This window comes from Acipenser ruthenus, chromosome 25, assembly GCF_902713425.1.
Source record: "Acipenser ruthenus chromosome 25, fAciRut3.2 maternal haplotype, whole genome shotgun sequence".
Classification (NCBI taxonomy): Eukaryota; Metazoa; Chordata; class Actinopteri; order Acipenseriformes; family Acipenseridae; genus Acipenser; species Acipenser ruthenus.
Genome location: NC_081213.1, coordinates 189616 through 216283, shown reverse-complemented (window position 1 = coordinate 216283; position 26668 = coordinate 189616). Strand labels below are relative to the sequence as shown.

General features: G+C 54.0%; 3 protein-coding genes across 7 annotated transcripts; 1 reads left to right on the top strand and 2 right to left on the bottom strand.

Annotated features, from left to right (window-relative positions):
• Nucleotides 1–1829: 1829 nt before the first annotated feature.
• Nucleotides 1830–4619, bottom strand: LOC117414177 (ADP-ribosylhydrolase ARH3). Its single transcript, XM_034023961.3, has 5 exons — nt 4205–4619; nt 3309–3613; nt 2581–2768; nt 2393–2493; nt 1830–2215 (listed from the first exon to the last, which is right to left on the bottom strand). The coding sequence occupies exons 1-5, from the start codon at nt 4386–4388 to the stop codon at nt 1863–1865; spliced, it is 1131 nt and encodes a 376-aa protein (XP_033879852.2). The 5' UTR covers nt 4389–4619; the 3' UTR covers nt 1830–1862.
• Nucleotides 4620–5576: 957 nt separating this feature from the next.
• On the bottom strand, nt 5577–20153 carry LOC117413839 (dyslexia-associated protein KIAA0319-like protein). 5 transcript variants are annotated; one of them, XM_059000457.1, is made up of 23 exons: nt 20001–20153; nt 18429–18601; nt 18015–18243; nt 17080–17226; nt 16087–16414; nt 15786–15969; nt 15410–15677; nt 14951–15052; nt 14725–14822; nt 14144–14231; nt 13887–13979; nt 13527–13659; nt 12447–12675; nt 12221–12344; nt 11766–11898; nt 11154–11302; nt 10869–11020; nt 10619–10757; nt 10025–10184; nt 9409–9551; nt 8814–8936; nt 8267–8452; nt 5577–7608 (listed from the first exon to the last, which is right to left on the bottom strand). In XM_059000457.1, the coding sequence occupies exons 4-23, from the start codon at nt 17204–17206 to the stop codon at nt 7415–7417; spliced, it is 3153 nt and encodes a 1050-aa protein (XP_058856440.1). In that variant the 5' UTR covers nt 17207–17226; nt 18015–18243; nt 18429–18601; nt 20001–20153; the 3' UTR covers nt 5577–7414. The 5 variants fall into 5 exon arrangements, with proteins under 5 accessions (XP_058856440.1, XP_058856439.1, XP_058856441.1 ...); XM_059000456.1 differs by having other exon boundaries at nt 18015–18601; nt 19997–20138; XM_059000458.1 differs by lacking the exon at nt 18429–18601 and having other exon boundaries at nt 20001–20138.
• A 101-nt stretch (nt 20154–20254) lies between these two features.
• LOC117968104 (neurochondrin-like) lies at nt 20255–26023 on the top strand. Its single transcript, XM_059000459.1, has 7 exons — nt 20255–20561; nt 22482–22660; nt 22913–24145; nt 24254–24495; nt 24579–24788; nt 24889–25031; nt 25133–26023. The coding sequence occupies exons 2-7, from the start codon at nt 22496–22498 to the stop codon at nt 25561–25563; spliced, it is 2424 nt and encodes an 807-aa protein (XP_058856442.1). The 5' UTR covers nt 20255–20561; nt 22482–22495; the 3' UTR covers nt 25564–26023.
• Nucleotides 26024–26668: the final 645 nt, after the last annotated feature.

Below are 26668 nucleotides of genomic sequence, written 5' to 3'. Positions count from 1 at the left end.
TCCATAAAATGAACGTTCATATTTTTTAATTTTTTCAAAGCCAATCTTGAAACACATTAACAACCCATGGTGGTTTTTTTTTTATCTGTTTCTTCAGTTTCATGGCGCTCTGTCTCGTTTATCTGTTTCTTCAGTTTCACGGCGCTCTGTCTCGTTTATCTGTTTCTTCAGTTTCATGGCGCTCTGTCTCGTTTATCTGTTTCTTCAGTTTCACGGCGCTCTGTCTCGTTTATCTGTTTCTTCAGTTTCATGGCGCTCTGTCTCGTTTATCTGTTTCTTCAGTTTCGTGGCGCTTTGTCGTTTATCTGTTTCTTCAGTTTCATGGCGCTCTGTCTCGTTTATCTGTTTCTTCAGTTTCGTGGCGCTCTGTCTCGTTTATCTGTTTCTTCAGTTTCATCGCTCTCTCGTTTATCTGTTTCTTCAGTTTCATGGCGCTCTGTCTCATTTATCTGTTTCTTCAGTTTTGTGGCGCTCTGTCTCGTTTATCTGTTTCTTCAGTTTCATGGCACTCTGTCTCGTTTATCTGTTTCTTCAGTTTCATCGCTCTCTCGTTTATCTGTTTCTTCAGTTTCATGGCGCTCTGTCTCGTTTATCTGTTTCTTCAGTTTCGTGGCGCTGTCTCGTTTATCTGTTTCTTCAGTTTCACGGCGCTCTGTCTCGTTTATCTGTTTCTTCAGTTTCATGGCGCTCTGTCTCGTTTATCTGTTTCTTCAGTTTCGTGGCGCTCTGTCTCGTTTATCTGTTTCTTCAGTTTCGTGGCGCTCTGTCTCGTTTATCTGTTTCTTCAGTTTCATGGCGCGCTGTCTTGTTTATCTGTTTCTTCAGTTTCATGGCGCTCTGTCTCGTTTATCTGTTTCTTCAGTTTCATGGCACTGTCGTTTATGTTTCTTCAGTTTCGTGGCGCTCTGTCTCGTTTATCTGTTTCTTCAGTTTCATGGCGCTCTGTCTCGTTTATCTGTTTCTTCAGTTTCATCGCTCTGTCTCGTTTATCTGTTTCTTCAGTTTCATGGCGCTCTGTCTCGTTTATCTGTTTCTTCAGTTTCGTGGCGCTCTGTCTCGTTTATCTGTTTCTTCAGTTTCATGGCACTGTCTCGTTTATCTGTTTCTTCAGTTTCATCGCTCTCTCGTTTATCTGTTTCTTCAGTTTCATGGCGCTCTGTCTTGTTTATCTGTTTCTTCAGTTTCGTGGCGCTCTGTCTCGTTTATCTGTTTCTTCAGTTTCGTGGCGCTCTGTCTCGTTTATCTGTTTCTTCAGTTTCGTGGCGCTCTGTCTCGTTTATCTGTTTCTTCAGTTTCATTGAACCAGGCCTCGCTGGTCCAGCTATGATCCGGGTGCGAGTGTGGCTGGGTTACTTACTCTCCTGATCACTGATCACACAGGAATATTTCTACTGTAACTGTCCCTGAGTGAAGCGGTCGTTATGTTATGAACTCCTAATAAGTCTTATAAACTCACACTCAGGCTGTCTGTTTAAAATGGTTAATTTATTTCATTATTTTCTATTACAATGAATAAAGAAAAACTAACAAAAAGCATCTTCCTCACCAATCACAATTTTGTACAAAGTCTTCTGTCAGTCTTTTTACTAGCAGTGCCTTACACCTCAGTGCCGCTCCCCCTCTCTCTGATGCCCCCCTCAGTGCCGCTCCCCCCTCTCTCTGATGCCCCCCTCAGTGCCGCTCCCCCCTCTCTCTGATGCCCCCCCTCAGTGCCGCTCCCCCCTCTCTCTGATGCCCCCCTCAGTGCCACTCCCCCCTTTCTCTGATGCCCCCCTCAGTGCCGCTCCCCCCTCTCTCTGATGCCCCCCTCTCTCTTATGCCCCCCTCTCTCTGATGCCCCCTCTTAAGAGTTACCCCCTCGCTCACTCTGCTCTTTCTCCCCTCTCCTCACTCCCTCTCTCCCTCTCAGTGGTGCTGCCCCCTAGTGCTCTGCTCTGGTACAGCTTGTGCAGTCTCTCCCCCCACTCCTCTGCGTCCTGCTCCCCCTCACAGGAGCGTTGCCACGACGCTGGGACCTGTTCCATCCCATAGTGCGCCCCGGCGATGGCCCCGGCCATGGTGGCGATGGTGTCGGTGTCCCCCCCGAGCGCCAGGCTGAACGCCAGCGTCCGCTGAACCCCGCTGTAGTGGGGGGGCAGGCTGGGGCGCGCGGAGAGGCAGTGCAGAGCACAGAATATCGCCGTGGGGACTGAGTGCAGAGCAGCTATACCGTTACCTGAGAGAGGAGAATACTGTCATACACTGGGACACAGACATATAGAGACACAGTGAGACACAGTGAGACACACAGAGCTACAGAGACACAGGGAGAGACACAGAGATGCGCACACATACACTGAGACACATTGAGACACACAGTGATCCACACACACAGACACAGGGCCCCTCTCACCTAGCTCCATCACCACCTCCTCCACGCTCACGTCACTCCTCTCCAGCATCTCCTTCACCTTCCTCAGCCGAGTGCAGTACGGGAAGTCAGCTTCATTCAGCCTGCGGTGAGAGAGCGAGAGCGTGATAACATACACTCCTCCTCCTCCTCCTCCCCTCCTCCTCCTCCTCCTCCTCCTCCTCACTCACTCTCTGGCGTCGCTCAGTGCTTTCTCCTCTCTCTCCAGACTCTCCATCTCTCCGATCAGCAGCTCCAGGTACTGCCCCCCTGAGCACAGTGCCCCCCGCAGGGCAAAGTGCACCGCCAGCGCCTGTAGCACGGCTCCGTTATATCCCAAAGAGGAGGCGTGAGTGAGCAGGGCACAGCGTCGGGAGAACTGGAGAGAGAAGAGAGGAGAGAGGGGTTAGAGAGGAGAGGAGAGAGGGGTTAGAGAGGAGAGGAGAGGAGAGGAGAGAGGGGTTACAGAGGAGAGGAGAGAGGGGTTAGAGAGGAGAGGGGAGAGAGGAGAGAGGGGTTAGAGAGGAGAGAGGAGAGAGGTTAGAGAGGAGAGGAGTTAGAGAGGAGAGAGGGGTTAGAGAGGGGAGAGAGGAGAGAGCAGGGCACAGTGTGGGGAGAACTGGGTAGAGGAGAGAGGGCTTAGAGAGGAGAGGGGAGAGAGGGGTTACAGAGGAGAGGGGAGAGAGGAGAGAGGGGTTAGAGAGGAGAGAGGGGTTAGAGAGGGGAGAGAGGAGAGAGAGGAGAGAGGGGTTAGAGAGGGGAGAGAGGAGAGAGCAGGGCACAGTGTGGGGAGAACTGGGGAGAGGAGAGAGGGGGTTAGAGAGGGTTAGACAGGAGAAGAGAGGAGAGAGGAGTTAGAGAGGTAGAAAGGGAGAGAGGTTAGGGGAGTGCAGAGGGAGTTGGGGTGTCAGTGCCTCACCTCGATCACGTCCTGTGTTTGGGGGTACGCCAGCGCGATGGGGGCGGCCCGCATGGCCCCCCCATTCCCGAAGGACCCCCTCCCGCCGAACTGCTCCCTGGCGGGCTGGAGCACGTCCGCACAGCGGGGGCTGAGCAGCTTCTTAAACACCTGGACCACCCCTGCCCCGTACCCCCGGAGAGGGGCCCTGCGATACTCCTCCGCAAACCTGCGCCCCAAATCAGAGACATCGAACTCACTTCGAGAGAGCAGGGACTGAACCACACAGCGAGTCATAGCCGTGTCATCAGAGTACTGCAGAATACCTGAGAGAGAGAGAGAGAGGGGGGAGGAGAGAGAGGAGAGAGTGAGAGGTGAGAGGAGAGAGAGAGAGAGACACACAGAGAGAGAGAGAGAGAGACACAGAGAGAGAGAGAGAGAGAGAGAGAGACACAGAGAGAGAGAGAGAGACACACAGAGAGAGAGAGAGAGAGTGAGAGAGTGAGAGAGAGAGAGAGAGTGGTAAGGATTCCTGATCTCCACTCCTTGAGCTCACAGGCTGATCTAATGAGAAGATATTATTGAACTTCTGCTTTCACTTTCACAGACAAAGCAATATGAAGAATCAACGGCAGCTAGAAATACATCGAAATTATATAAACAACAACAGCAATGATAATAATAATAATAATATATTAACACTCCCCTGACCCCGTCCGTCGGATGAGACGGTAACCCGCCGTGCTGTTGTATTGTAAGAGACTCTGCAGCTGTGATGCTCAGTTCATCCCCTAGTCTCTGTGCATCGCACTGTATAAAAGCGTCTGCTAAATCACTTAAATACTATTAATGCTAACAATGCTCTATTCTTAATACTAATATTAACGCAATATTATGCTACTGTGCTCCGGACTCACCGTCCCCACGGCTCTCCTCCTCCAATCCGTCTAGGTGTTGCAGAACCCGGTCCAGCGGAACCTCCTCCGTGCCCTCGAACTCGGCACCGACACAGTCCCCAAGCAGCGCGCCGACCAGAGCGCCTCGGAACCGGGACAGCGAGCTGGGACCCGCCGCCCCGGCCCGGCCGAGCACTGCTGACATCTCCGCAAACTCACCGCGGTCACAGCGCCGCTACCCGGATATACACACCGCCGGGTTCAGTCCAGGTATATTATCTACACCGGGGCGGTCTGCAGAACCGAATCGGGTCCGCGGCGGCGTCACTGTCGGGTCGTGTATGCTGTGCGACCCCGGTCCGGTTTGTGATTTCTGTTTATATTTTGTCCTCTTCCTGCGTCTCTCCTTCCGGTTTCAGGGGTTTGACAGACTCGATGTGCCCCCTTGAGGACGCCGCGGTTACTGCAGCTCCAGGGTCGCGCTGTTTAAAATGGCCCGTGTTCTCTGCACACGGGGGGTCGAGTCCTCGCAAAGCGGTGCCGTGGGTTTTTGGTTTTTGGTTTTTTCATACAGTACTCCCAAATAAAACAAATCGGAATCAAGACAAATACATCTATTACCTGGAAATAAGCTCTGATCAATTCAGAAAAATATACGCATTCCCTGCCTGTATCTGCATTTTAACGTGTCGTTTAAAAGTCAAAACCGCTGCCTTCAATTTGCTCCAACCTTATAATAATATCAGCAATAAAGTGTACCGATTTCCATCTGTCAAATGGAGGGTATGATTGTCCAGCTTTGAACTGAGGGACAGGCTGCTCATTATAGTACGGTGCAGTGAGAGACAACAGACAGCGCAGTGAGGGACAAGCTGCTCATTATAGCACAGTGCAGTGAGGGACAGCAGACAGCGCAGCGAGGGACAAGCTGCTCATTATAGCACAGTGCAGTGAGGGACAGCAGACAGCGCAGCGAGGGACAGGCTGCTCATTATAGCACAGCGCAGTGAGGGACAACAGACAGTGCAGCAAGGGACAGGCTGCTCATTATAGCACAGTGCAGCGAGGAACAGGCTGCTCATTATAGTACAGCGCAGCGAGGGACAGCAGACAGCGCAGCGAGGGACAGGCTGCTCATTATAGCACAGTGCAGCGAGGGACAGGCTGCTCATTATAGCACAGCGCAGTGAGGGACAGGCTGTTCATTATAGCACAGCGCAGTGAGGGACAGGCTGTTCATTATAGCACAGCGCAGTGAGGGACAGGCTGTTCATTATAGCACAGCGCAGTGAGGGACAGGCTGTTCATTATAGTATCTGATCTTCTTTACCAAATAATTCAACTCAACTCTTCTTGCTTCTTCCCTCAAGAAATAAACACTCAAGAGACGAGAAACCGGAAATAATCATTTTTATTCACAGAAAATACGATTTGAAAGCAGTAGTTTCCAGACCTGATCGAATCACAGTAAAACAATTCACAAAAGAAAAATCTTCATTTAAAAAACAAACCAACCAAAAACAAACCCAGCACTCCGCTCCTCCAGCCCCGCAAATTAAAACCCATCCCTTCTGATTAACACCCCCCTGCTGTAAGCACGAGGCGTGCGGAGTGCAAACGAGAGACAGGAGCTCCACTGGCTTCTCCTTCAAACAAAACCACAGTGAAGCGCCTGCCTGAATCACAGCTTCTTTAAAACTGTCCAGTGAATCCGACAAGCAGCATGACATTCAGAGGGTTCGAGTCTCCCTCTCGAGCGAGAGAGCGACATTCTCGGGTCCCCTCTCCCCCGCCTCGCTGAGTGTTTTAACCCTTCATATCCTGGATCCCTGATTCTCCCTGACATCCGAGATCCAGCTGGCCTTGCAGCTTGCTCTGTAGGAGTTGCCTGGGTTTTGGCACTGAAACATAGTCACTGGCACCCCTTCAGAGCAATGAGGGGGAGGGAGGGAGGGAGAGCGAGAGAGAGCGAGAGAGAGCGAGAGAGAAAGGGAGGGAGAGGGCCGGGTTGTTGCATAGAGAATGTATGAAAGCTGTTATTATTTAGTTTAAATTTCTTTTTGAGCCTCGGGTTACACACCTTGAGAAAGTAAAGTGCTCAGAGTTCAGTGAGTGGGGGGTCCCAGTATATTCAAGTGTCTTCACCACACAAAACTACATCTCCAGTGTTCATTAACAAGCGAAGGGGGGCCCTCAATTTCCAGTTTTATCATCAGGAGCTCCAGACCTGGGCCTAGCAAGACAGACAGACAGACAGACAGACAGACAAGCAGACAGACAGAGAGACAGACAGAGAGACAGACAGAGCCTGTCTCCTCCCAGCACGGGGCGCTGTCACTATAATACCTTCAGCTCCGGGAGACTGGGGTATAATACTGGCTCGGGATTGCACAGCTCACTCACACTGCCGCACAAGACACAGACCCGCCCTCCGCCCTCCCACTCTTTGCACACTGCTGGCCAGAGTGGCTCTCTCCCTATCGGTTCCCCTCTCAGATTCTGGCTATAGACAGGGTCCTGTTCTCTCTCTATCTCTGTGTCTACAGACAGGGTCCTGTTCTCTCTCTGTGTCTATAGACAGGGTCCTGTTCTCTCTCTGTCTATAGACAGGGTCCTGGGTCCCTCTCTTCTGGGTTCACTAAATACATCACCAAGGATTCAAACTACATTCAGACGGACGAAACACAGAAATTCTAACCACAATAACCACGGAAACAGTGAATCATAATAATGAATTAATTCAAGCTCCTGATCACAGAAAAATAAATAATTAAAAAAGACTACATCTATAAAACAATACATAACCAAGAAAAGAAATCCAGAAAAATGAACCCGGATTTACAGAAGCGAGGAGGAGGGGGGGGGGGGAGCAGGGTCTGGAGGAGACACGGTGAGAGGAGGAGAGACAGGGACAGAGAGAGAGAGAGAGAGACAGGGACAGAGACACACACACACACACACTGAGACGCAGGTAGACTGTAGCAAAGGTCTGCTCTAAAGCCAGCTCTGTCTGCTCGGATGCAGTTTCACAGCTCTCTGGAGAGGGGGGAGGGGAGGTACTCCTGCAGTGTGTGTGGGGTGGGGGGTACAGGGGCTATAGCAGCTCCCCTGTGTGTGTAGGGTGCAGGGTGCCCTATAGCAGCTGCTCGTGGCTCTGTTTCCCCTCTGTGTGTGTGTGTGTGTGTGTGGGGGGGGGGGGGGGTGCAGGGTGCAGGGTTAGGGTGCCCTGTGCTATAGCAGCTCTTCGCGGCTCTGTTTCCTGGTTCTGTTGGGCCCATGTCCGTTGCGCACTGACCCGTTCTGGTGTCTCAGCAGTTTGCCCTTCTCTCGATCCGGCCAGGTGAAGAGGGCGTCCTCACTGTCCCCCTCGGACTCGGAGCGGAGGAGGCTGGAGTGGGGGTGCACCGGGGGCTTGAGTCGGACGCCTGCAATCAGAAACACACAGCGATCACTAACCAACCAGCAACACAGACACAGCTCTGAACCAGCGTGACACACACAGCGATCACTAACCAACCAGCAACACAGACACAGCTCTGAACCAGCGTGACACACACAGCGATCACTAACCAACCAGCAACACAGACACAGCTCTGAACCAGCGTGACACACACAGCGATCACTAACCAACCAGCAACACAGACACAGCTCTGAACCAGCGTGACACACACAGCGATCACTAACCAACCAGCAACACAGACAGCTCTGAACCAGCGTGACACACACAGCGATCAGTAACCAACCAGCAACACAGACACAGCTCTGAACCAGCGTGACACACACAGCGATCACTAACCAACCAGCAACACAGACACAGCTCTGAACCAGCGTCACACACACACAGCGATCAGTAACCAACCAGCAACACAGACACAGCTCTGAACCAGCGTGACACACACAGCGATCACTAACCAACCAGCAACACAGACACAGCTCTGAACCAGTGTCACACACACAGCTAGAATATGCAATGTTACGAGCTCTCTGGAACCAAAAGCACCTTATTTAACAGCATGTTTGAGCTCCCCCTCTCCCCCCTCCCCTCTCCCCTCTCCCCTCTCCCCTCTCCCCCTCTCCCCTCACCTCCTTTGGCAGCGGGTTTCAGCTCCAGGCTCTCCTGATCGTCAGTCCCCTCCAGGATCTTGTACCTGCTCTTCCTCTTGGGCTTCCCCTTCCTCCGGCGGCAGCAGCACACGAGCCCCCAGGACAGGATCCCCACGGCAACCAGCATCAGGAAGGAGGCGATCGTGACGTACAGAACACTCCAGTCTGAGAGGCAGAGAGACTCAGTCAGTGTGTGTGATTGTGTACAGTGTGTCAGTGTGTTTTGTGAGAGTGCCAGCGTGTTTTGTGAGAGTGCCAGCGTGTTTTGTGAGAGTGTCAGTGTGTTTTGTGCCAGCGTGTTTTGTGAGAGTGTCAGTGTGTTTTGTGAGAGTGCCAGCGTGTTTTGTGAGAGTGTCAGCGTGTTTTGTGAGAGTGTCAGCGTGTTTTGTGAGAGTGTCAGCGTGTTTTGAGAGTGCCAGCGTGTTTTGAGAGAGTGCCAGTGTGTTTTGTGTGAGTGCCAGTGTGTTTTGTGTGAGTGCCAGTGTGTTTTGTGTGAGTGCCAGTGTGTTTTGTGTGAATGTCTCACCACAGTTGCTCTCCCCGTCTCCCAGCTGCACTCGGATGAAGTTCTCCATCCAGAAGGGGTGGCACACACAGCGCTTCGTGAGGGAGTCACAGGACCCGTGCTGGGAGCAGTTCAGCTGACAGGCTGGAGAGGGGAAGATTAAAATAAAACAAAAAAGAGAAATAAAAAACATGGCTTAGACACTGTTACACCCTGAACCTCTCCCAGTGCACTGTTACACCCTGACAGAGCCTCTCCCAGTGCACTGGGACACCCCGACAGAGCCTCTCCCAGTGCACTGGGACACCCCGACAGAGCCTCTCCCAGTGCACTGGGACACCCCGACAGAGCCTCTCCCAGTGCACTGGGACACCCCGACAGAGCCTCTCCCAGTGCACTGGGACACCCCGACAGAGCCTCTCCCAGTGCACTGGGACACCCCGACAGAGCCTCTCCCAGTGCACTGGGACACCCCGACAGAGCCTCTCCCAGTGCACTGGGACACCCTGACAGAGCCTCTCCCAGTGCACTGTTACACCCCGACAGAGCCTCTCCCAGTGCACAGGGACACCCCGACAGAGCCTCTCCCAGTACTCCCACTGCTCCCGGTACTCACTGACAGTGTTGATCTGCAGCGCTCTGAAGATCAGGAAGTCTGCTTTCTGTTTGCGCAGTTTGCTGCGCAGCTCCATGGCGATATCCTGCCCTCGCAGCAGGGGGCGCCTCGGTCCCGAGCGCACGAAGAACACCATGCGGGTGCTGCAGAGAGAGAGAGAGAGAGAGACACAGAGAGAGAGAGCGAGAGAGAGAGAGAGCATTAACCAGCGCTCTCACCTCACATCTTCTGTGTGCTCAGTGTGTGTGTGTCTGTGTGTTGGGAGTGGGTGCTGCTCAGTGCTCTCACCTCTGCTCAGTGGGAGTGTGTGTGTGTGTGTGTGTGTGTGTGTGTGTGTGTGTGTGTGTGTTGGGAGTGGGTGTTGCTCAGTGCGCTCACCTCTGCTCAGTGGGAGTGGGTGTGTGTGTGTGTGTGTGTGTGTGTGTGTGTTGGGAGTGGGTGCTGCTCAGTGCTCTCACCTCTGCTCAGTGGGAGTGTGTGTGTGTGTGTGTGTGTGTGTGTGTGTGTTGGGAGTGGGTGTTGCTCAGTGCGCTCACCTCTGCTCAGTGGGAGTGGGTGTGTGTGTGTGTGTGTGTGTGTGTTGGGAGTGGGTGTGGGTGCTGCTCAGTGCTCTCACCTCTGCTCAGTGTACTCCTGGATTTCCTGCACCACGATGTCGCTGTCCAGTACTCTCAGCAGCACTGCGATCTGCCGGACCAGCATGCCCTTCTGCCTCTCGCTCACCTGACTCACCCCCACAGCCAGCAGCATCTCCACCAGGTCACTGCGCTGCGGGTCTGAGGGCAGAAAGCAGGGTTCAAATAGGCAAGAAACCCACAGGCATGGGGCACAGACTCTCTCTCTCTCTCTCTCTCTGTACTGACCCGGTCTGACCTCCACAGGGCCCCTGGCAGTGCTGCTCTCTCTGTGTGTGTGTGTGTGTGTGTGTGCGTGTGTCTCTGCGTGTGCACATGTACGTGTCTCTCTCTCTCTGTACTGACCCGGTCTGACCTCCACAGGGCCCCTGGCAGTGCTGCTCTCTGTGTGTGTGTGTGTGTGTGTGTGTGTGTGTGTGTGTCTCTGCGTGTGCGTGTGCGTGTCTCTCTCTCTCTCTCTCTGTACTGACCCGGTCTGACCTCCACAGTGCCCCTGGCAGTGCTGCTCTCTGTGTGTGTGTGTGTGTGTGTGTGTGTGTACGCACATGTACGTGTCTCTCTCTCTCTGTACTGACCCGGTCTGACCTCCACAGTGCCCCTGGCAGTGCTGCTCTCCCCCTTGGCGTCGCTGACCCGCAGGTTGAAGATGTAGGTTCCCTCCACCAGGTTAGTGAGCAGCAGCACGGGCTGCCGGTCCGACTGGTTCAGAACATCCTGCAGAACAGAACCGCAGGAGAGGATCAGAAGAGTGGCAGAGTGGGACTGCATCGCCTCGTAACAGAACCCCCCCCCCCCCTGCTCCCTACCCCCCTCCCCCTCACTCACCCCCGCCGCGGGGCTCCCCTCGTCCCGGCTCCACTGGTAGGTCACCACTCCCTTGTCGTCTGAGGATTTTGACCCGTCGAGAGCGGCCATGTTCAGGGGGAGGGTGAGCTGCACGTTCCCGGAGATCCGAGCCACAGGGGGCTGATTCAACTCTAACAGAAGAGAGAGAGCGAGAGAGTCATAGAGAGAGACATGGGCTGGTTTGAGAGGAGACACAGACAGTGACAACACACACAGGGCTGGTTCAGCTGTGACAGGATCTCCCCCTCTCTCTCACACACTCACCCTCTTTCACGATGACGCTCACAGTGTCGCTGCTCGCCAGGTTCCTCTCGTCTCGCACGCTCAGTGTGAACTCGTACACGCCCACCTGCAGCCCCGTCACCGTGGCGACGGCGCTGTCTGCGTTCTCGATCTTCACTCCGTCCGGACCGCTGACAGACAGACAGACACAGAGATGCTTAAACTTGTTTGTAAGCAATCAAAAAACACGAGAATCTGCCCTCCATCGGGGTGCTGTTACTGTGTGAGAGACTGCATGCACACAACACTGACGTGAGCCCGAGAGAGGCTCTGTATGAATACCCCGACACGACTGCATCCCCAGCACAGACCGGACAGGATCCGGACCGGATCTCTCAAGTGAATCCTCAGCAGATCCCAGGGATGGGAATAAGACTCCTGCTGCACAGCAGCCTCCCCCAGTGCAGGTTTTACTGCTGCGAGCTTCATTAGCCACAGTGTGTCCAGGTAACAAGCTCAGGTGCGTCTTATTAAACTCGCAGTGAAACCAGGAATGGATCAAACTGCTGTGCAACGGGAGTCTTATTCCCATCCCTGGGACACACGGTGGATCTCTGGCGAGTCTCTCTCTCTCTCTCTCGTGGATCCCGGTACCTGGTTTTCTCCCAGCGGTACGATGCGATCTTCTGGTCATCGCTGCTCTTGCTCCCGTCCAGCGTGGTGCTGTCCACAGGCAGGGTGAGCTCCTTCTCCGGCCCCGCGTCCGCGTGGGGGGGCTTGTTATTCTCTGAGGGGGAAACGCAGGATCACACTCCCTCATCTCATGTATCTCTGCGCTGACCTTGCATTGCCTCTAATGAAGTGTGGATGTACCGCTCCAAAACGGATCCCCACAATCACGAGCAAATACTTCAGCATTAAAGCAACAAAAAATGATTTGAATGTGGTGAGAACGATGTCATAGGAGCTCCTCGCTGCTTTACAGCTATGCAATACACGCACACACGCACGCACACACACACGCAGACACGCACACACACACACACACACACACACACACACACAGAGACATCCCCACCCCCCCAAACACTCCCTCGGAGCTCACTGACCCGGCTGCACGATCACGGTCACCTCGGCAGTGTCTTGCTGGTTGGCCGAGTCGGTGACGGTCAGCTGGTAGGTGTAATCGCCCTCCTGCATCGCCGAGAGCTGCAGAGTGGAGGTGCGCACACCCTGACCAGGGAACACAGAGACAGAGGGACAGGAGAGAGCAGCTTCAAACACTGGACTTTACACTGCAGCAGCTTGTGAGCGAGTGTGCCTCTGTGCGCTCACCTGCATCTCCACCACCTTGTCCTTGCTCTGCGGGCTGAGTGACCACTCGTAGCTGACGGGCCCGTGGTCATCGGTGCTCTGGTTCCCGAACAGCGTGATGGAGTTCTGCGGCAGCGTGATCACCTGATTGGGACCAGCGTTCGCCACGGGGGGGTAATCCACAGCCTTTAACACGGAGAGAGAGGCCAGCGTGGAGTCACGGGCTCCATCAGAGTCGACCACTGTGAGGCTGAGAGAGGAGAGAGGAGTCAGAGTCGAACACTGCGAGGCTGAGAGAGGAGAGAGGAGTCAGAGTCGAACACTGTGAGGCTGAGAGGAGAGGAGAGAGGAGTCAGAGTCGAACACTGCGAGGCTGAGAGGAGGAGGAGAGGAGAGAGGAGTCAGAGTCGAACACTGTGAGGCTGAGAGGAGAGGAGAGAGGAGTCAGAGTCGAACACTGCGAGGCTGAGAGGAGGAGGAGAGGAGAGAGGAGTCAGAGTCGAACACTGTGAGGCTGAGAGGAGGAGAGAGGAGTCAGAGTCGAACACTGCGAGGCTGAGAGGAGGAGGAGAGGAGAGAGGAGTCAGAGTCGAACACTGTGAGGCTGAGAGGAGGAGGAGAGAGGAGTCAGAGTCGAACACTGCGAGGCTGAGAGGAGGAGAGAGGAGAGAGGAGTCAGAGTCGAACACTGTGAGGCTGAGAGGAGGAGAGAGGAGTCAGAGTCGAACACTGTGAGGCTGAGAGGAGGAGGAGAGAGGAGTCAGAGTCGAACACTGAGGCTGAGAGGAGAGGAGAGGAGAGAGGAGTCAGAGTCGAACACTGTGAGGCTGAGAGGAGGAGAGAGGAGTCAGAGTCAAACACTGTGAGGCTGAGAGGAGAGGAGAGGAGAGAGGAGTCAGAGTCGAACACTGTGAGGCTGAGAGAGGAGAGGAGAGGAGAGTCAGAGTCGAACACTGAGAGGCTGAGAGGAGGAGGAGAGGAGAGAGGAGTCAGAGTCGAACACTGAGGTGGTGTGGGTAGGTGGTAGTGGGGTAGGGAGTAGTGGGGTTGGGGGTAGGTGGTAGTTGGGTAGGGGGTAGGGGGTAGTGGGGTAGGGTTTACCTGAAGGTGTAGTTCCCTGGGACCAGGTTGGCCAGTTTGAGGATGGGGGTGTCTGCAGAAACCTTCTCCTCTCGCAGGGGTCCCTTCACCTCCTCCCAGTGATAGGAGACCACATGGTCATCATCAGTGCTCTCTGAGGGGGCAGAGTTAGAAGAGTTGAAATGCAGCGTCAGGGCCAGCATGGAAAGCTGTATTGTGGTTCTGTGCTGGGTTGCTGTGGTGCTGTGCTGGGTTGCTGTGGTGCTGTGCTGGTGCTGTGCTGGGTTGCTGTGGTGCTGTATTGGTGCTGTGCTGGGTTGCTGTGGTGCTGTATTGGTGCTGTGCCGGGTTGCTGTGGTGTATATACAGCTCTGTACTCACGGCTGCCATCGATGACAGTGGAGCTGGTGGGCAGAGAGATCTCCTGGAACCGGGGCGAGACCACAGCCACGGGGGGCTGGTTCACTCGGGGCTCTGAGAGAGAGAGAGAGAGGGGTGAGAGGGGGGGGGGGGGGGGGGGAGAGATTTAGAATGGGTGTGTGCACAGTGCTGTATTTAAACAGGTATCAAATGACAGAGAGAGAGAGAGAGAGAGAGAGAGAGAGAGAGGGAGAAGAGAGAGACGGGTTCAAGCTCACCTGGCTTAACGGTGACGTTGACGAAGCCCTGCCCGTGAGCCCCTTCCCCGTCCACCAGCACCTCGAAATCATACAGACCCTGCGTGAGCTACGAGAGAGACACGGGTCAAACACACAGCAACACTAACACTGCACCAGCACCTCAAACTGACACAGACCCTGCGTGAGCTACGAGAGAGACACGGGTCAAACACACAGCAACACTAACACTGTACCAGCACCTCAAACTGACACAGACCCTGCGTGAGCTACGAGAGGGATGATGCTGTCATCACACTAACACCATGCTGTCAATAATTTGTGTTTTTATGAGCTAAACATCCACACTCACACAGCAGCCATTCGGAGCAATGAATGAATGAATGGGAGTGTGTCGCAGTGCGTGTGGGTGCGAGTGAGTGTGAGCTCACCTGCTCAGTTTGAGAGTCTGCGAGTGCGAGTGTGTGACAGTGCGTGCGAGTGTGTGACAGTGCGTGCGAGTGTGTGACAGTGCGTGCGAGTGTGTGACAGTGCGTGCGAGTGTGTGACAGTGCGTGCGAGTGTGTGACAGTGCGTGCGAGTGTGTGACAGTGCGTGCTCACCTTGCTCAGTTTGAGAGTCTGCGAGTGCTTGCCCTCCATCTCTCCACTGTAATCCTTTGGGTGAGTGATGAGCCGCCACTCAAACTTGTAGCTGGAGCCTGAGAGAGAGAGACCCCCATGTTTACTAACCCCTGTATCCTGTTTATTGTAATAATATCATGAATAGAGGCTGGCTGTATAAGCCAGGGCTGGGCTCCTCTCTACACCCTGCACCTCGACTCTGTACCTTTGGGGGGCTCCGGCAGCACGAAGGCATTGAGCTCCACCTCACTCATGGGCAGGGTCACCTCCACACTGTTCCCAGCCGAGACCACCAGCTCCCGCACACCTGGGGGGGAGAGAGGAGAGGAGAGGAGAGGAGAGGAGAGGAGAGGAGAGGAGAGAGGAGAGGAGAGAGGTGAGAGGAGAGGGGAGCGGGTCAGACTGACTCTGGAGGGCAATCAGGCAGTCTGTGTGTCTCACTCAGTGTGTGTGTGTCTTTCACATACCCTATTAAAACCTGTTTGGTGCACAGCGCTACACAGACACGCGCTGCAGGGCTTTAGAAAACAGAGACGGGTGACGGCTTTCCTGATTGCTGACAAACATTCCTAAAATTATGTAAAAACATTTTGAAAATCAAATTACTTAAACATTTTGGGAATCAGTGTGTGTGTGTGTGTGCGTGTGTGTGTTGGTGGCTCACCTGGTTGTGTGGTAGCTCGGGGGGCTGTGCTGGCCAGGGATGTGGGTTTGATTGACCTCTCGGAGGTCGTGCTTGTGTTACTGGCAGTTGTCATGGTGATGGTCACTGTGGTGGGAGTGGGGTTCTGTCCTGTGGGGGGCGGGGCCTCCACTGCGCTGTCATTGGAAAGCTTCCCATCCTTTCTATTGGCCGTCAGGCTGAGGGCCACAGGATTGGAGACGGTCAACATGTGGGTGGGGTCTGGGGCAGCGGTTCCCATGGAAACAAGCTGTAAACAAAGAGACACAGATATAATAGTGTGGGTCAAAATTGGACAAACAGACTTAAAAACACAGACAGTGACACAGACACCCCCCCCCCACACACACTCTCTCACCTGTTCATTGCTGGAGGGTCCCTCTTTCTTGGTTGGGGGGTCTGTGTGGGTCTGTGGCTCAGTCTTCACCTCTCTCTCCCTCCGCTCCTCCCTCGCTTTCACCCCTCTCCGTCTCCTCATCCCCCTCTCATCTCCTGACCCCAGCCATGAATCTCCATGGCGACCAGGCAGGCCACTCCCCTTCCTGTATCCGTGGAGACAAGAGTGAATTCAGATTTATGCCCCTGGTTTAAAACTATTTCCTGCTATTTTCCTTGATGTCATTCATTCCAGTGACAAACCAGAAACCCGGCTGACTCACCTGCGGTTCCGGAACTCCTGCAGCCAATCAAAATCCTCTGTCTGCACTTGCCCCCCCACTTCGGGGTGTGTCACAAACACCAGCAGCGAATCAGGCTCCCCGGTGCTGCGAGTCTGGCATCGCCCACGGCTCACACAGGCCAACATGACACAGCGCCCCCGCAGGCTCCAGGCAGCATTGCACCCTGCCCTCTCACAGCAAGCCTGGCTGCACTGCTTCAAACTGCCATACCTCCTCCCAGCTGACAGGGGGAGCCACGCGCCAGCACTCACTGACACACCCTGCAGGGCTGGACTGGGCTGGCACTGGGAGGGACTGGGAAGTGCGTCTGTGTGGGGAGAGAGAGAGAGAGAGAGAGAGGGAGGGCTGTGTTTGTGATCATTGACTCTACACAGTGGTTGGGAGGGTGGAGGATCGCTCAGAGTATCTTGTCTTTTTGCTCGTCACACACGCTGCGCTCCTCCACACTTGGGAATGCTATGGGCTGGTGTACTGCATCTGTTACTCGCTTGGTACTTTGCTGGTCTGAGCTGTGCTGTGCTGTGTGGCACACAGGCCTGTACTTTGGACTGCAATGTGGGAGTTGCAAACACAGATACAGACACACGCAGATAAGAGACAGAGATGCAGACACACATAGACAGACACAAATACAGGCACACACAGACACAGACAGATAACAGACAGAGATACAGACACACACAGGAGATACAGACAGACACAGATACAGACAGAGATACTGACACACAGAGACACACAGGAGATACAGACAGACACAGAGACAGACACACAGACACAGCGATACTGACACACACACACACACACTGACACACACACACACACACACGTGATGTTCCAGCTGCTTCTCCTGCTCTGTATTTAAAACTGTTTCAATCACAGTTTTAAATACAGCGAGGGAGGGGCAGAGTGTGACTTATCAATGTTCCTAATAAACTGATCACCCACAGCACTTGTTCTGCACTGGTTTCCTACCTGTGGCTGGGAACAGGAAGCTGATGCACACGCCGGTGAGAAACAGGAAGAGGAGCCTGCGACACCCTGCCCAGCCCACACAGCCAATCAGGCTGCAGGATTCAGGGTGGGACTCTGAGGACACCATGTTCACCAGAGCAACCAGACCTGGAGGAGGGAGCGAGAGAGATGGAGAGAGAGAGGTCTACAGGAACTGAAAACCAGGAGGCTGACCCGTGATGGGCTGGTCTTACACGAGGCAGCACAGCCTTTGAAAACCCGACAACTTCCTCGTCCTCTCTTTGGAGGTTTTGCATGCAGTGCTCGGAGCTACAGCAATAAACCAACTAGCTGAGGAGGTTCAGGTTCTGCTCTGCTCTCAGTGTGGTTCAGGTTCTGCTCTGCTCTCAGTGTGGTTCAGGTTCTGCTCTGCTCTCAGTGTGGTTCAGGTTCTGCTCTGCTCTCAGTGTGGTTCAGGTTCTGCTCTGCTCTCAGTGTGGTTCAGGTTCTGCTCTGCTCTCAGTGTGGTTCAGGTTCTGCTCTGCTCTCATTGTGGTTCAGGTTCTGCTCTGCTCTCAGTGTGGTTCAGGTTCTGCTCTGCTCTCAGTGTGGTTCTGGTTCTGCTCTGCTCTCAGTGTGGTTCAGGTTCTGCTCTGCTCTCAGTGTGGTTCAGGTTCTGCTCTGCTCTCAGTGTGGTTCAGGTTCTGCTCTGGTCTCAGTGTGGTTCTGGTTCTGCTCTGGTCTCAGTGTGGTTCTGGTTCTGCTCTGGTCTCAGTGTGGGTTAGGGTGACATACACTGCCTCTGCATAAGAGAGCACAGGACTGACACACTGACCAGCTGTGTCATGGAAGACAGCTGTACAATAGCAGGCATTACAGTGCGCCCAACATCAAAACTGAACAAACTCATGTTCAAACAAACTCGTGTTCAGACAAACCTCCCCACCTGTACTTACCCTGGCGGCGGCACGCCCTCTCATTCCGGGGCTGACTCCGCAATCCCAAACCGGTCCTTGCAGTTTTACTCGTTCACAGGATCCGCACTGCAGCCTGGAGAAGCGGCCGAATCTCTCTCTAGTTTAATTAAAATAAACTCTCTGCGCTGAAATAAAGCAGGTCGCTGGCGTTTCTCGCTCCTCCTCCGCGAGTCATGGCGTGGTCCCTCCCCGGGCTGGTGAAGGTGCGCTGGGAGAGGGAGACACGGAGAGAGAGAGGGGTGCTGGTTGGTGACAGCGCGATTCGCGCTTGACTGGGTTTCTCCTCTCTGTTTCCTGTTGGCAGTGTCAGCTATCCTCTCTGTGTAAAAACAACAAACTCCAGCTCCGGCACAGCGGCGAGGCAGATCCGGGATGACGGGCTCGGCGTCTTACCTTTTTAGTTTCCCCAAAACGAGATTTAATCGGAATCGACCGCCGACAGCCGGCGGCCAGGCTTCCAGGGTTTGTTTTTTGGCAAACTCTTCTTTGAACAGAAAACACACCGCCCGCCTTGTCTTAGTTTCAGCCTCGTGTCTCTTTATCGCGTCGCTATTCCGTTTTGCAGCCTTAAAACAAAATAAATAAATATATAATAATAATAATAATAATAATAATAATAATAATAATAATAATACATCCGATCTAACTGTTGACTGAAATTAAATTCAGAAAATGTGCGCATTCTTTGCAACTTTGAAAACACGGTTAATGTAATCAGCAAGCATTGTCAGTGTACAGCTTTGCAATGATTGCCGAGCGCTCACCGTCCCACGCCGCAGAATACATTCCTAATGCAACCCGAGCAACAGCGTTTCAGCTGCAGACATAAACCAGCCTCTCTTTATTACAGGGTCCCGAGTGTGTGTTTGGAAGTAGATTTTACTTCCTGCATGCTCGCTAATGGAATCCAGTAACACAGATCCGTTTTGAAATATGCTGCGCCGGCCGGAGGGCGTTTATAAAGGGACAGCGACACACCTAATGGCTCCTCAGCTGCAGAAAGCCTAACTAACTGAAGACAACAGTATTGAATGGAATCCAGTCCCAGGACAATGTAGAAATGACAGACTCTGTCTTGTTCGTTTCTAATATAAATCCAAACGGCACGGCTGTACTTCACTCGACCCAGTCCCGGGCCGAGCCCGCGCTATTCTCATTAAAGTTTAAGCACGCGTATGGTCGGACAGGTTCAGCTATTTCGCGTGTCCCTTTCCGACAGCACCCACGGAACTAAACCTCAGTGTATAGGAAGAGGAGCGGGCAGCAGCAGCCAGCCAGCTGCGTTACAGAAAGCAGTACAGGACAATATCGCAGGATCATATACACCAGCAGGGCAGCCCTCGCCTTGAATATGCACCCGGCTAGCCTGCTGACTACTGCGTCAGAGAGCGTGTGTATTATCATTACCAGTGTATTAAAACACCCCCCAAAGCAATCCTAACTTACACAAATGACCCCCCCCCTCCTCCTCCCTCGCTCGCCCGCCGCACAGCACCTGTTTCTCGAGATGCAAACCGTTATCACGGTATATTATTATTACTCATTATTATCGCTGAGCACACGATCTTTGGAGAATCCAGCAGATTCACGCTAGCGCAGGGCTGCGTGTGCCGACGGAAAACGAGACCGCCTCGATTCACACCAGCTTCACATGCAAACCTCGTCTCGCCACCCCCGTACTGTAGAGATCTGCATTCTAACCACCTCGTTTAGCGTCTCGTTTTTAAATCAATGCAATCTGAACTGCGGTGCAATAGAGATGTGAATTTCTCGCCGTGGTGTAATTATATATCACCTGTGTCAGTCGCACAGCATCCCCCGCACCGTGCTGTTGAGTTAACCCGGATTAGTTATGCAGTTAAATACATCATAATGTCAGCTGCTGATCTTAACATCGCATAATGATAATGATGATGATGACGCTGACGGTGTCTCTGCCCGGGATGTTTTCGTGCTCGTACCTACCTGTCCGGTTCACGATCGCGTCGTGGGCTCTCTTTCTGTCCGGTGTATTCTCATTTTAACAGCGCTGTGTTTCCCTCGTCCATTCTCTCTCGTTATAAACTCGGGTCGCATTAACAACCAGAGTCCCCTTTCACCCGGAACGAACTGGGAGGGAGGGCGTGGAAGAGCCGAAAACAACATCCGCCCCCTGCGAGAACCACCCCACGACCCGTCCGACACCAAAACACTCCCGCAGGAAACGCGCAAGGAACATGACAACGAGTTCCGGATGCGTACACAGTAATAATAGACGGGATTTACTGTCACCGCTGTGGTAACACACGCAGTATTGCTGTTCTGAACTGTATTTGCACCACGTGGTAATGGGAGTCGTTATCGGTGTGGAAATGGGGATTTCAGTCAGCATGTACAAAGCCTGCTGTAAGGGTGGCCCGGATTGGCCGGCTCGCTCTGCGGCGGAAGCAGATTGCTTTAATCAGCTGCGGAACGTGTGTCGCTGTGGATCCGCTTCCATGTGAGTTCCGCTCCCGACTTAAACCGAGACGAGGCAGGAGAGATCAGGTGCGTGTGCGCGTTTGAACCGTTACAGTTACTGTTTCAAATGTTATATAGATATATAACACGCCAGAAAAACCTTCGAGAAACGTATTTCGTAAAAACCCGATTTTAATCGGAACCGATCGCAGCGGGTCTGGGGCTGGTGCTTCAGAAGAATTCTGTTATGTAATCCGTTCAGTAGTTGCATGTGTACAGATATTATGAAACATTATAATAACCTGTAATAATACTATGACCGTATACCGCAAACTTCAGAAGACGTTCACGTGGTGTTTGCGTGCTTCACGTCGCGCTCTTCAATACCCCCCCCCCCCCGCTTATACTATGATAGTTCACCATGGTGACAACTTTATAAATATGCGTTACCATAGCGCTCTGTGCTTCTCAATGCTGTTACCATAGCGCTCTGTGCTTCTCAATGCTGTTACCATAGCGCTCTGTGCTTCTCAATGCTGTTACCATAGCGCTCTGTGCTTCTCAATGCTGTTACCATAGATCTCTGTGTTTCTCAATGCTTACCTGTGCTGTTACCATAGTTCTCTGTGTTTCTCAATGCTGTTACCATAGTTCTCTGTGTTTCTCAATGCTTACCTGTGCTGTTACCATAGCGCTCTGTGCTTCTCAATGCTGTTACCATAGCGCTCTGTGCTTCTCAATGCTGTTACCATAGCGCTCTGTGCTTCTCAATGCTGTTACCATAGCGCTCTGTGCTTCTCAATGCTGTTACCATAGCGCTCTGTGCTTCTCAATGCTGTTACCATAGATCTCTGTGTTTCTCAATGCTTACCTGTGCTGTTACCATAGTTCTCTGTGTTTCTCAATGCTTACCTGTGCTGTTACCATAGCGCTCTGTGCTTCTCAATGCTGTTACCATAGCGCTCTGTGCTTCTCAATGCTGTTACCATAGATCTCTGTGTTTCTCAATGCTTACCTGTGCTGTTACCATAGTTCTCTGTGTTTCTCAATGCTGTTACCATAGTTCTCTGTGTTTCTCAATGCTTACCTGTGCTGTTACCATAGCGCTCTGTGCTTCTCAATGCTGTTACCATAGCGCTCTGTGCTTCTCAATGCTGTTACCATAGCGCTCTGTGCTTCTCAATGCTGTTACCATAGCGCTCTGTGCTTCTCAATGCTGTTACCATAGCGCTCTGTGCTTCTCAATGCTGTTACCATAGATCTCTGTGTTTCTCAATGCTTACCTGTGCTGTTACCATAGTTCTCTGTGTTTCTCAATGCTTACCTGTGCTGTTACCATAGCGCTCTGTGCTTCTCAATGCTGTTACCATAGCGCTCTGTGCTTCTCAATGCTGTTACCATAGCTCTCTGTGTTTCTCAATGCTTACCTGTGCTGTTACCATAGCTCTCTGTGTTTCTCAATGCTTACCTGTGCTGTTACCATAGCGCTCTGTGCTTCTCAATGCTGTTACCATAGCTCTCTGTGCTTCTCAATGCTTACCTGTGCTGTTACCATAGCTCTCTGTGTTTCTCAATGCTTACCTGTGCTGTTACCATAGCTCTCTGTGTTTCTCAATGCTTACCTGTGCTGTTACCATAGTTCTCTGTGTTTCTCAATGCTTACCTGTGCTGTTACCATAGCGCTCTGTGCTTCTCAATGCTGTTATCATAGCTCTCTGTGTTTCTCAGTGCTTACCTGTGCTGTTACCATAGCTCTCTGTGCTTCTCAATGCTGTTATCATAGCTCTCTGTGTTTCTCAGTGCTTACCTGTGCTGTTACCATAGCTCTCTGTGCTTCTCAATGCTGTTATCATAGCTCTCTGTGTTTCTCAATGCTTACCTGTGCTGTTACCATAGCTCTCTGTGCTTCTCAATGCTTACCTGTGCTGGTACCATAGCTCAGCTTTGCAATGAATCTGATGGATAAAAGCAAAGAAACGTCATTTATTCTCGGCTTGTTTGTTTCAGGTCCGGCTCTGACAATGTCTTCCATCCCGGCCCCCCAGCTGCTGGCGATCGAGGGATGTGGGAATGCTGTGCCGGAGCCCCCCGGGATGGGGGAGGCCCGGAGCGCCGCGCTGGAGCGCTGTCTGCAGGTCCTGAGAGACGCTGCGAGTGACAGCGAGCAGTTTGCAGCGCTGCTGCTGGTGAGGCCGGGGTTAAACATCCACAGGGGGGAGCAGACACTGAGCGGAGGGACTGGGAGGGACGTAGTGTGGCACAGTGGTTAGAGCTGAGGGGCTGCGAGGGACGCAGTGTGGTCTAGTGGTTAGAGCTGAGGGACTGGGAGGGAGGCAGTGTTACTGGGAGTAGCTTGCCTGCAATGCAGCCGATTCATCTCCTCTCTCCCTCTCTCCCCCCCTCTCCTCTCCTCTCCCCCCTCTCTCTCCTCTCTCCAGGTCACTAAGCTGGCTCAGGCTGGTGATCTCTCCCCCTCGACCCGGCGCCGTGTTTTCGACGCTGTGGGTTTCTCCCTGCCGAACCGGCTGCTGGTTACTGTGGAGACGCCACCGGACTGCCCCCCCCACCTGTTCCGCTCACTGGCCGTGTCTCTCCTCGCCGGGTTCAGCACCGACCCGGGCCTGGCGGCGCACCCAGAACTGATCAACAAGATCCCCCTGCTGCTGGGGCTGGTGTCAGCAGAACCGGAACCGGGCCAGGAGAGACCCAGGAGAGACCAGCCAGGACTAGACCTGCCTGAGCAGAGCCCAACAGAACCAGCACAGGACGGGGCCAAGAGAGACCAGCCAGGACCCAATCAAATAACACAAAGAACACCCCCGGGGCCGAGCCCCACAGAGCCCCACGCACCTGGACAAGCTGAACCCAATCAGAACCACTGTGGAGGAGCTGGGCAGCAGACCCAGCTGTGTCCGGACCTGGCCACTATCCAGGACAGCTACCAGTGTCTGACGGCGCTGGCTCTCTCCCCCCGGGGCCCCCGGGTCCTGCTCTCCCGTGGGGCGGTACCAGCCCTCTGCCGGGCCCACACCCAGCGCTGCCCCGGCCACGCCCTGGCCCTGCCGGTCCTGACCCGCATCCTGAGCGGCGCCGGGCCCGCGGCCTGGCAGAAACACGAGGAGGAGCTGACCCGGCTGCTGGTGCTGCTCAGCTCGGAGTTCGCGAGGTCCGGAGACAGCAGCAAGTTCACCCTGTGCGAGGCTCTGCCGCACTTCCTGCCTCCCCCAGCGGGGGCAGCGCGGCCCGGACTGAGGCCCAGTCTGGACGCCCTGTGTGCTGGGCTGAGGGAGGTTCTGGGGGCCCGGCTCAGTGTGGCCCAGAGAGACCCGGCGCTGAGGCTGGCTGCCTGCCTGTTGGACGGGTTTGGAGCAGAGTGGCTGGCTGGTTCTGGTCCTGGTTCTGGTCAGTTCCTGGCCCTGCTGGTGAACCTGGCCTGTGTGGAGGTCCGCATGGCCCTGGAGGAGCCCGATTCTGGTTCTGTTCGAAGGGACACGGTCACTGCCTGTTACCGTATTCTGGAGTTTGGCATGGAGGCCTGCAGCCTGGGGCTCACCTGCCCGGACACAGCCCCAGGGAAGCCCCCGTCTGGATTGCTCACACTGGAGCAGAGCCGGCAGGTGCTGGGAGTCATGGAGGAGGCTGTCGCCGCCGTCATCTTCTACCTGGCCCAGGTGAGTGAGGGGGAGGGGGTGGGGGGGACACTCTTACACCAAAAGAGAATCCTGTTTGAATTTAAACAGTGCCGTGCTGTATTCATGCCCCCCTCCCTCCTCTTCCAGGTGGCCCCGGTCCGGTACCGAGACCCGTTTGTCTTTGCCTCGGTCCGGCTCCTCTGCGCCTGGCTGGCTGAAGAGACTTCCTCCCTGAAACAGGAAGTGTGCGCCCTGCTGCCCTTCCTGATTGGCTATGGCAGAGCACTGTTCGAAGGAGAGGAGCGGGACCGCGGCCTGACCAATCAGATGGAGGAGCTGAGTGTGACGGACAGCGGGGAGGGTGGGGATTGGCCTGGTGACGCTCTGAGGTGTGTGTGTGTGTGTGTGTGTGTGTGTGTGTGTGTCTGTGTGTGTGTGTGTATTGACTGGTCCCTGTCCTGTGTATTGCCAGGTTCCTGCTGCCTGGTCTGTGTCACCTCTCTGTGGAGGAGGGCCCCCGCGCTGTGCTGCTCTCCCAGGGCTCCCCTGCCCTGCTCCTGCGCTACCTCTCTCACCTGTGGGGCCGGCTGGGGGCGGCGGGGGGCTGCCAGGACCAGGCCAGCCTGCAGACAGCCTGCTCCGTGTTCCTGAACCTCACCGTCACTGAGCCAGGGATCGTCCGGTAAGTGCTGAGGGGAGTTCTCTTTCTTATAGACCTCTCTGCAGCTCTGCAGTGCTGAGTGGAGTTCTGATTGATCACTCACACTCTGCCTCTCCCTCAGGACAGACCCCAGCTTCTCCAGTCTGCAGACCCTCCTGATGGACTCGCTCCCCTCGCTCATACAGAAGCCCCCCCTCCTCATCCTGGCTGCACACTTCTGCACCCTGGGGCTGCTTATGGCACGCCTGCTGGCTGGAACACCAGGTACCTGACTGACCCAGACCGTGCTCCATCTCGCTGGTTTGACCGCTGAGCTCTCCTCTCCTCTCTCTCTCTCTCTCACTCCTCTCTCTCTCTCTCTCCAGCTCTCCAGGACCGTGCTCCGTCTCGTCGGTTTGCCCGCTCCGCTCTCCTCTTCCTCTCCCGCGCTCACACCCTGGATTCGGACGGTGCTGGGAGGGGGGTGGTGCGCTCGGCTCGGTACTCGGAGTGCTGGGAGGATGTGGGGGAGCTGTGGTTCCTCGGGATGCAGGCTCTGGGGGGCTGCGTGGCTGAGCTGCCCTGGCTGGCAGACACGGTATTGCAGAGTGGCTGGCTGGGGGACGCTCTGGAGCTGCTGAGAGCCTGCCCTGCATCGGCAGATCCGGACCTGAGGGGGGCGCTGCAGGCTGTGCTCACTCCCCTGGCTCAGCACAGCCAGGCCTGCCGCGACTTCATCCGCAAGCAGCAGGGGGAGGTTATAGCCAAACTGCACTGCATGGAGGAGCTGCAGCGCCACCTAGCAGGGACAGGCTGAAGTGCAAGAACAGACCAGGGATCGGAGATAACAAAACTATTCCATAAATCTTTTCTTTTTAAAACACACAGAGTCACAGAGACACACACACACTGACATACACAGAGACACACACACACACACAGAGACACACACACACTGACATACACAGACACAGACACACACACAGCACATTTCTTTAATCTAGAGCAGTACCAGGTATCGGGTTTTCAAATGAAAATGCCTGTGTTCTGGGATTTCTGACTCACTGTGTGCCGATCTGCACGGAGCAGGACCAGTTCAGCTGGGTTTTGTATTTCATGATGAAACAGGATCCCAGGAGACCGATGAGAGTGATTCACCCCTTTATTTGTAACAGCCCTCGTTCTGTATTGCTGTGTGTTTATAAATATTACTGTGTGGGAGGCGTTTGATTCAGAGCCCTGGATAACCTGACACCAATAAAACAAAACGAGCAGCGTGCTGGGCTCTGTGTGCTTCTCCTTTCCTTCAGCTGGGTCACTGTGATTACATGGGAGAGTGGAGTACTAGACTTTCAGAAGCAGGGTGGTTGAAAGGGGCTTGCCCAGGCTGCAATCAGTGTGCACTAAACACACGTGGCCTGTTTCAACACAGTCTGTCTTTCTCACATTTCTACACAGCAGAGGCCCGCTGCATTAGAAACACCTCCAGTTTAACCCGCCCCCTGGTCGTTTCCCTCTCAGAGATAGTTTAAAGGGTGTTGCAGAAACCCCAGACGGGAACGTGATCCTTTGCAGTTCTACGCAGCCTGGTATTGAGGGGTTGATGTGAACGGATCATGTGTTGCACGCTTTCCGTATCTGTTCTGTAACCTACGCTTGGCATATTGCACTGCATAGAGAGGCACAGGAGGCTGTGTGGTCCAGTGGTTAAAGAAAAGGGCTTATAACCAGGAGGTCCCCGGTTCAAATCCCACCTCAGCCACTGACTCATTGTGTGACCCTGAGCAAGTCACTTAACCTCCTTGTGCTCCGTCTTTCGGGTGAGACGTAATTGTAAGTGACTCTGCAGCTGATGCATAGTTCACACACCCTAGTCTCTGTAAGTCGCCTTGGATAAAGGCGTCTGCTAAATAAACAAATAA

What these genes read in the sequence shown, in the direction of transcription:
- LOC117414177 (XM_034023961.3), bottom strand. Translation starts at nt 4,388, where the DNA reads ATGTCAGCAGTGCTCGGCCGGGCCGGGGCGGCGGGTCCCAGCTCGCTG. An exon ending in AAACACAGGACGTGATCGAG is followed by an intron (nt 2,769 to 3,308) that starts GTGAGGCACTGA and finishes TTCTCTCTCCAG; the next exon opens with TTCTCCCGACGCTGTGCCCT. An exon ending in GCACTGAGCGACGCCAGAGA is followed by an intron (nt 2,494 to 2,580) that starts GTGAGTGAGGAG and finishes CTCTCACCGCAG; the next exon opens with GCTGAATGAAGCTGACTTCC.
- LOC117413839 (XM_059000457.1), bottom strand. Translation starts at nt 17,206, where the DNA reads ATGGTGTCCTCAGAGTCCCACCCTGAATCCTGCAGCCTGATTGGCTGT. An exon ending in ACAAGGTGGTGGAGATGCAG is followed by an intron (nt 12,345 to 12,446) that starts GTGAGCGCACAG and finishes TTCCCTGGTCAG; the next exon opens with GGTGTGCGCACCTCCACTCT. An exon ending in GAAACCCGCTGCCAAAGGAG is followed by an intron (nt 7,609 to 8,266) that starts GTGAGGGGAGAG and finishes TTCTGATTGCAG; the next exon opens with GCGTCCGACTCAAGCCCCCG.
- LOC117968104 (XM_059000459.1), top strand. Translation starts at nt 22,496, where the DNA reads ATGTCTTCCATCCCGGCCCCCCAGCTGCTGGCGATCGAGGGATGTGGG. An exon ending in ACTGAGCCAGGGATCGTCCG is followed by an intron (nt 24,789 to 24,888) that starts GTAAGTGCTGAG and finishes CCTCTCCCTCAG; the next exon opens with GACAGACCCCAGCTTCTCCA. An exon ending in CCTGCTGGCTGGAACACCAG is followed by an intron (nt 25,032 to 25,132) that starts GTACCTGACTGA and finishes CTCTCTCTCCAG; the next exon opens with CTCTCCAGGACCGTGCTCCG.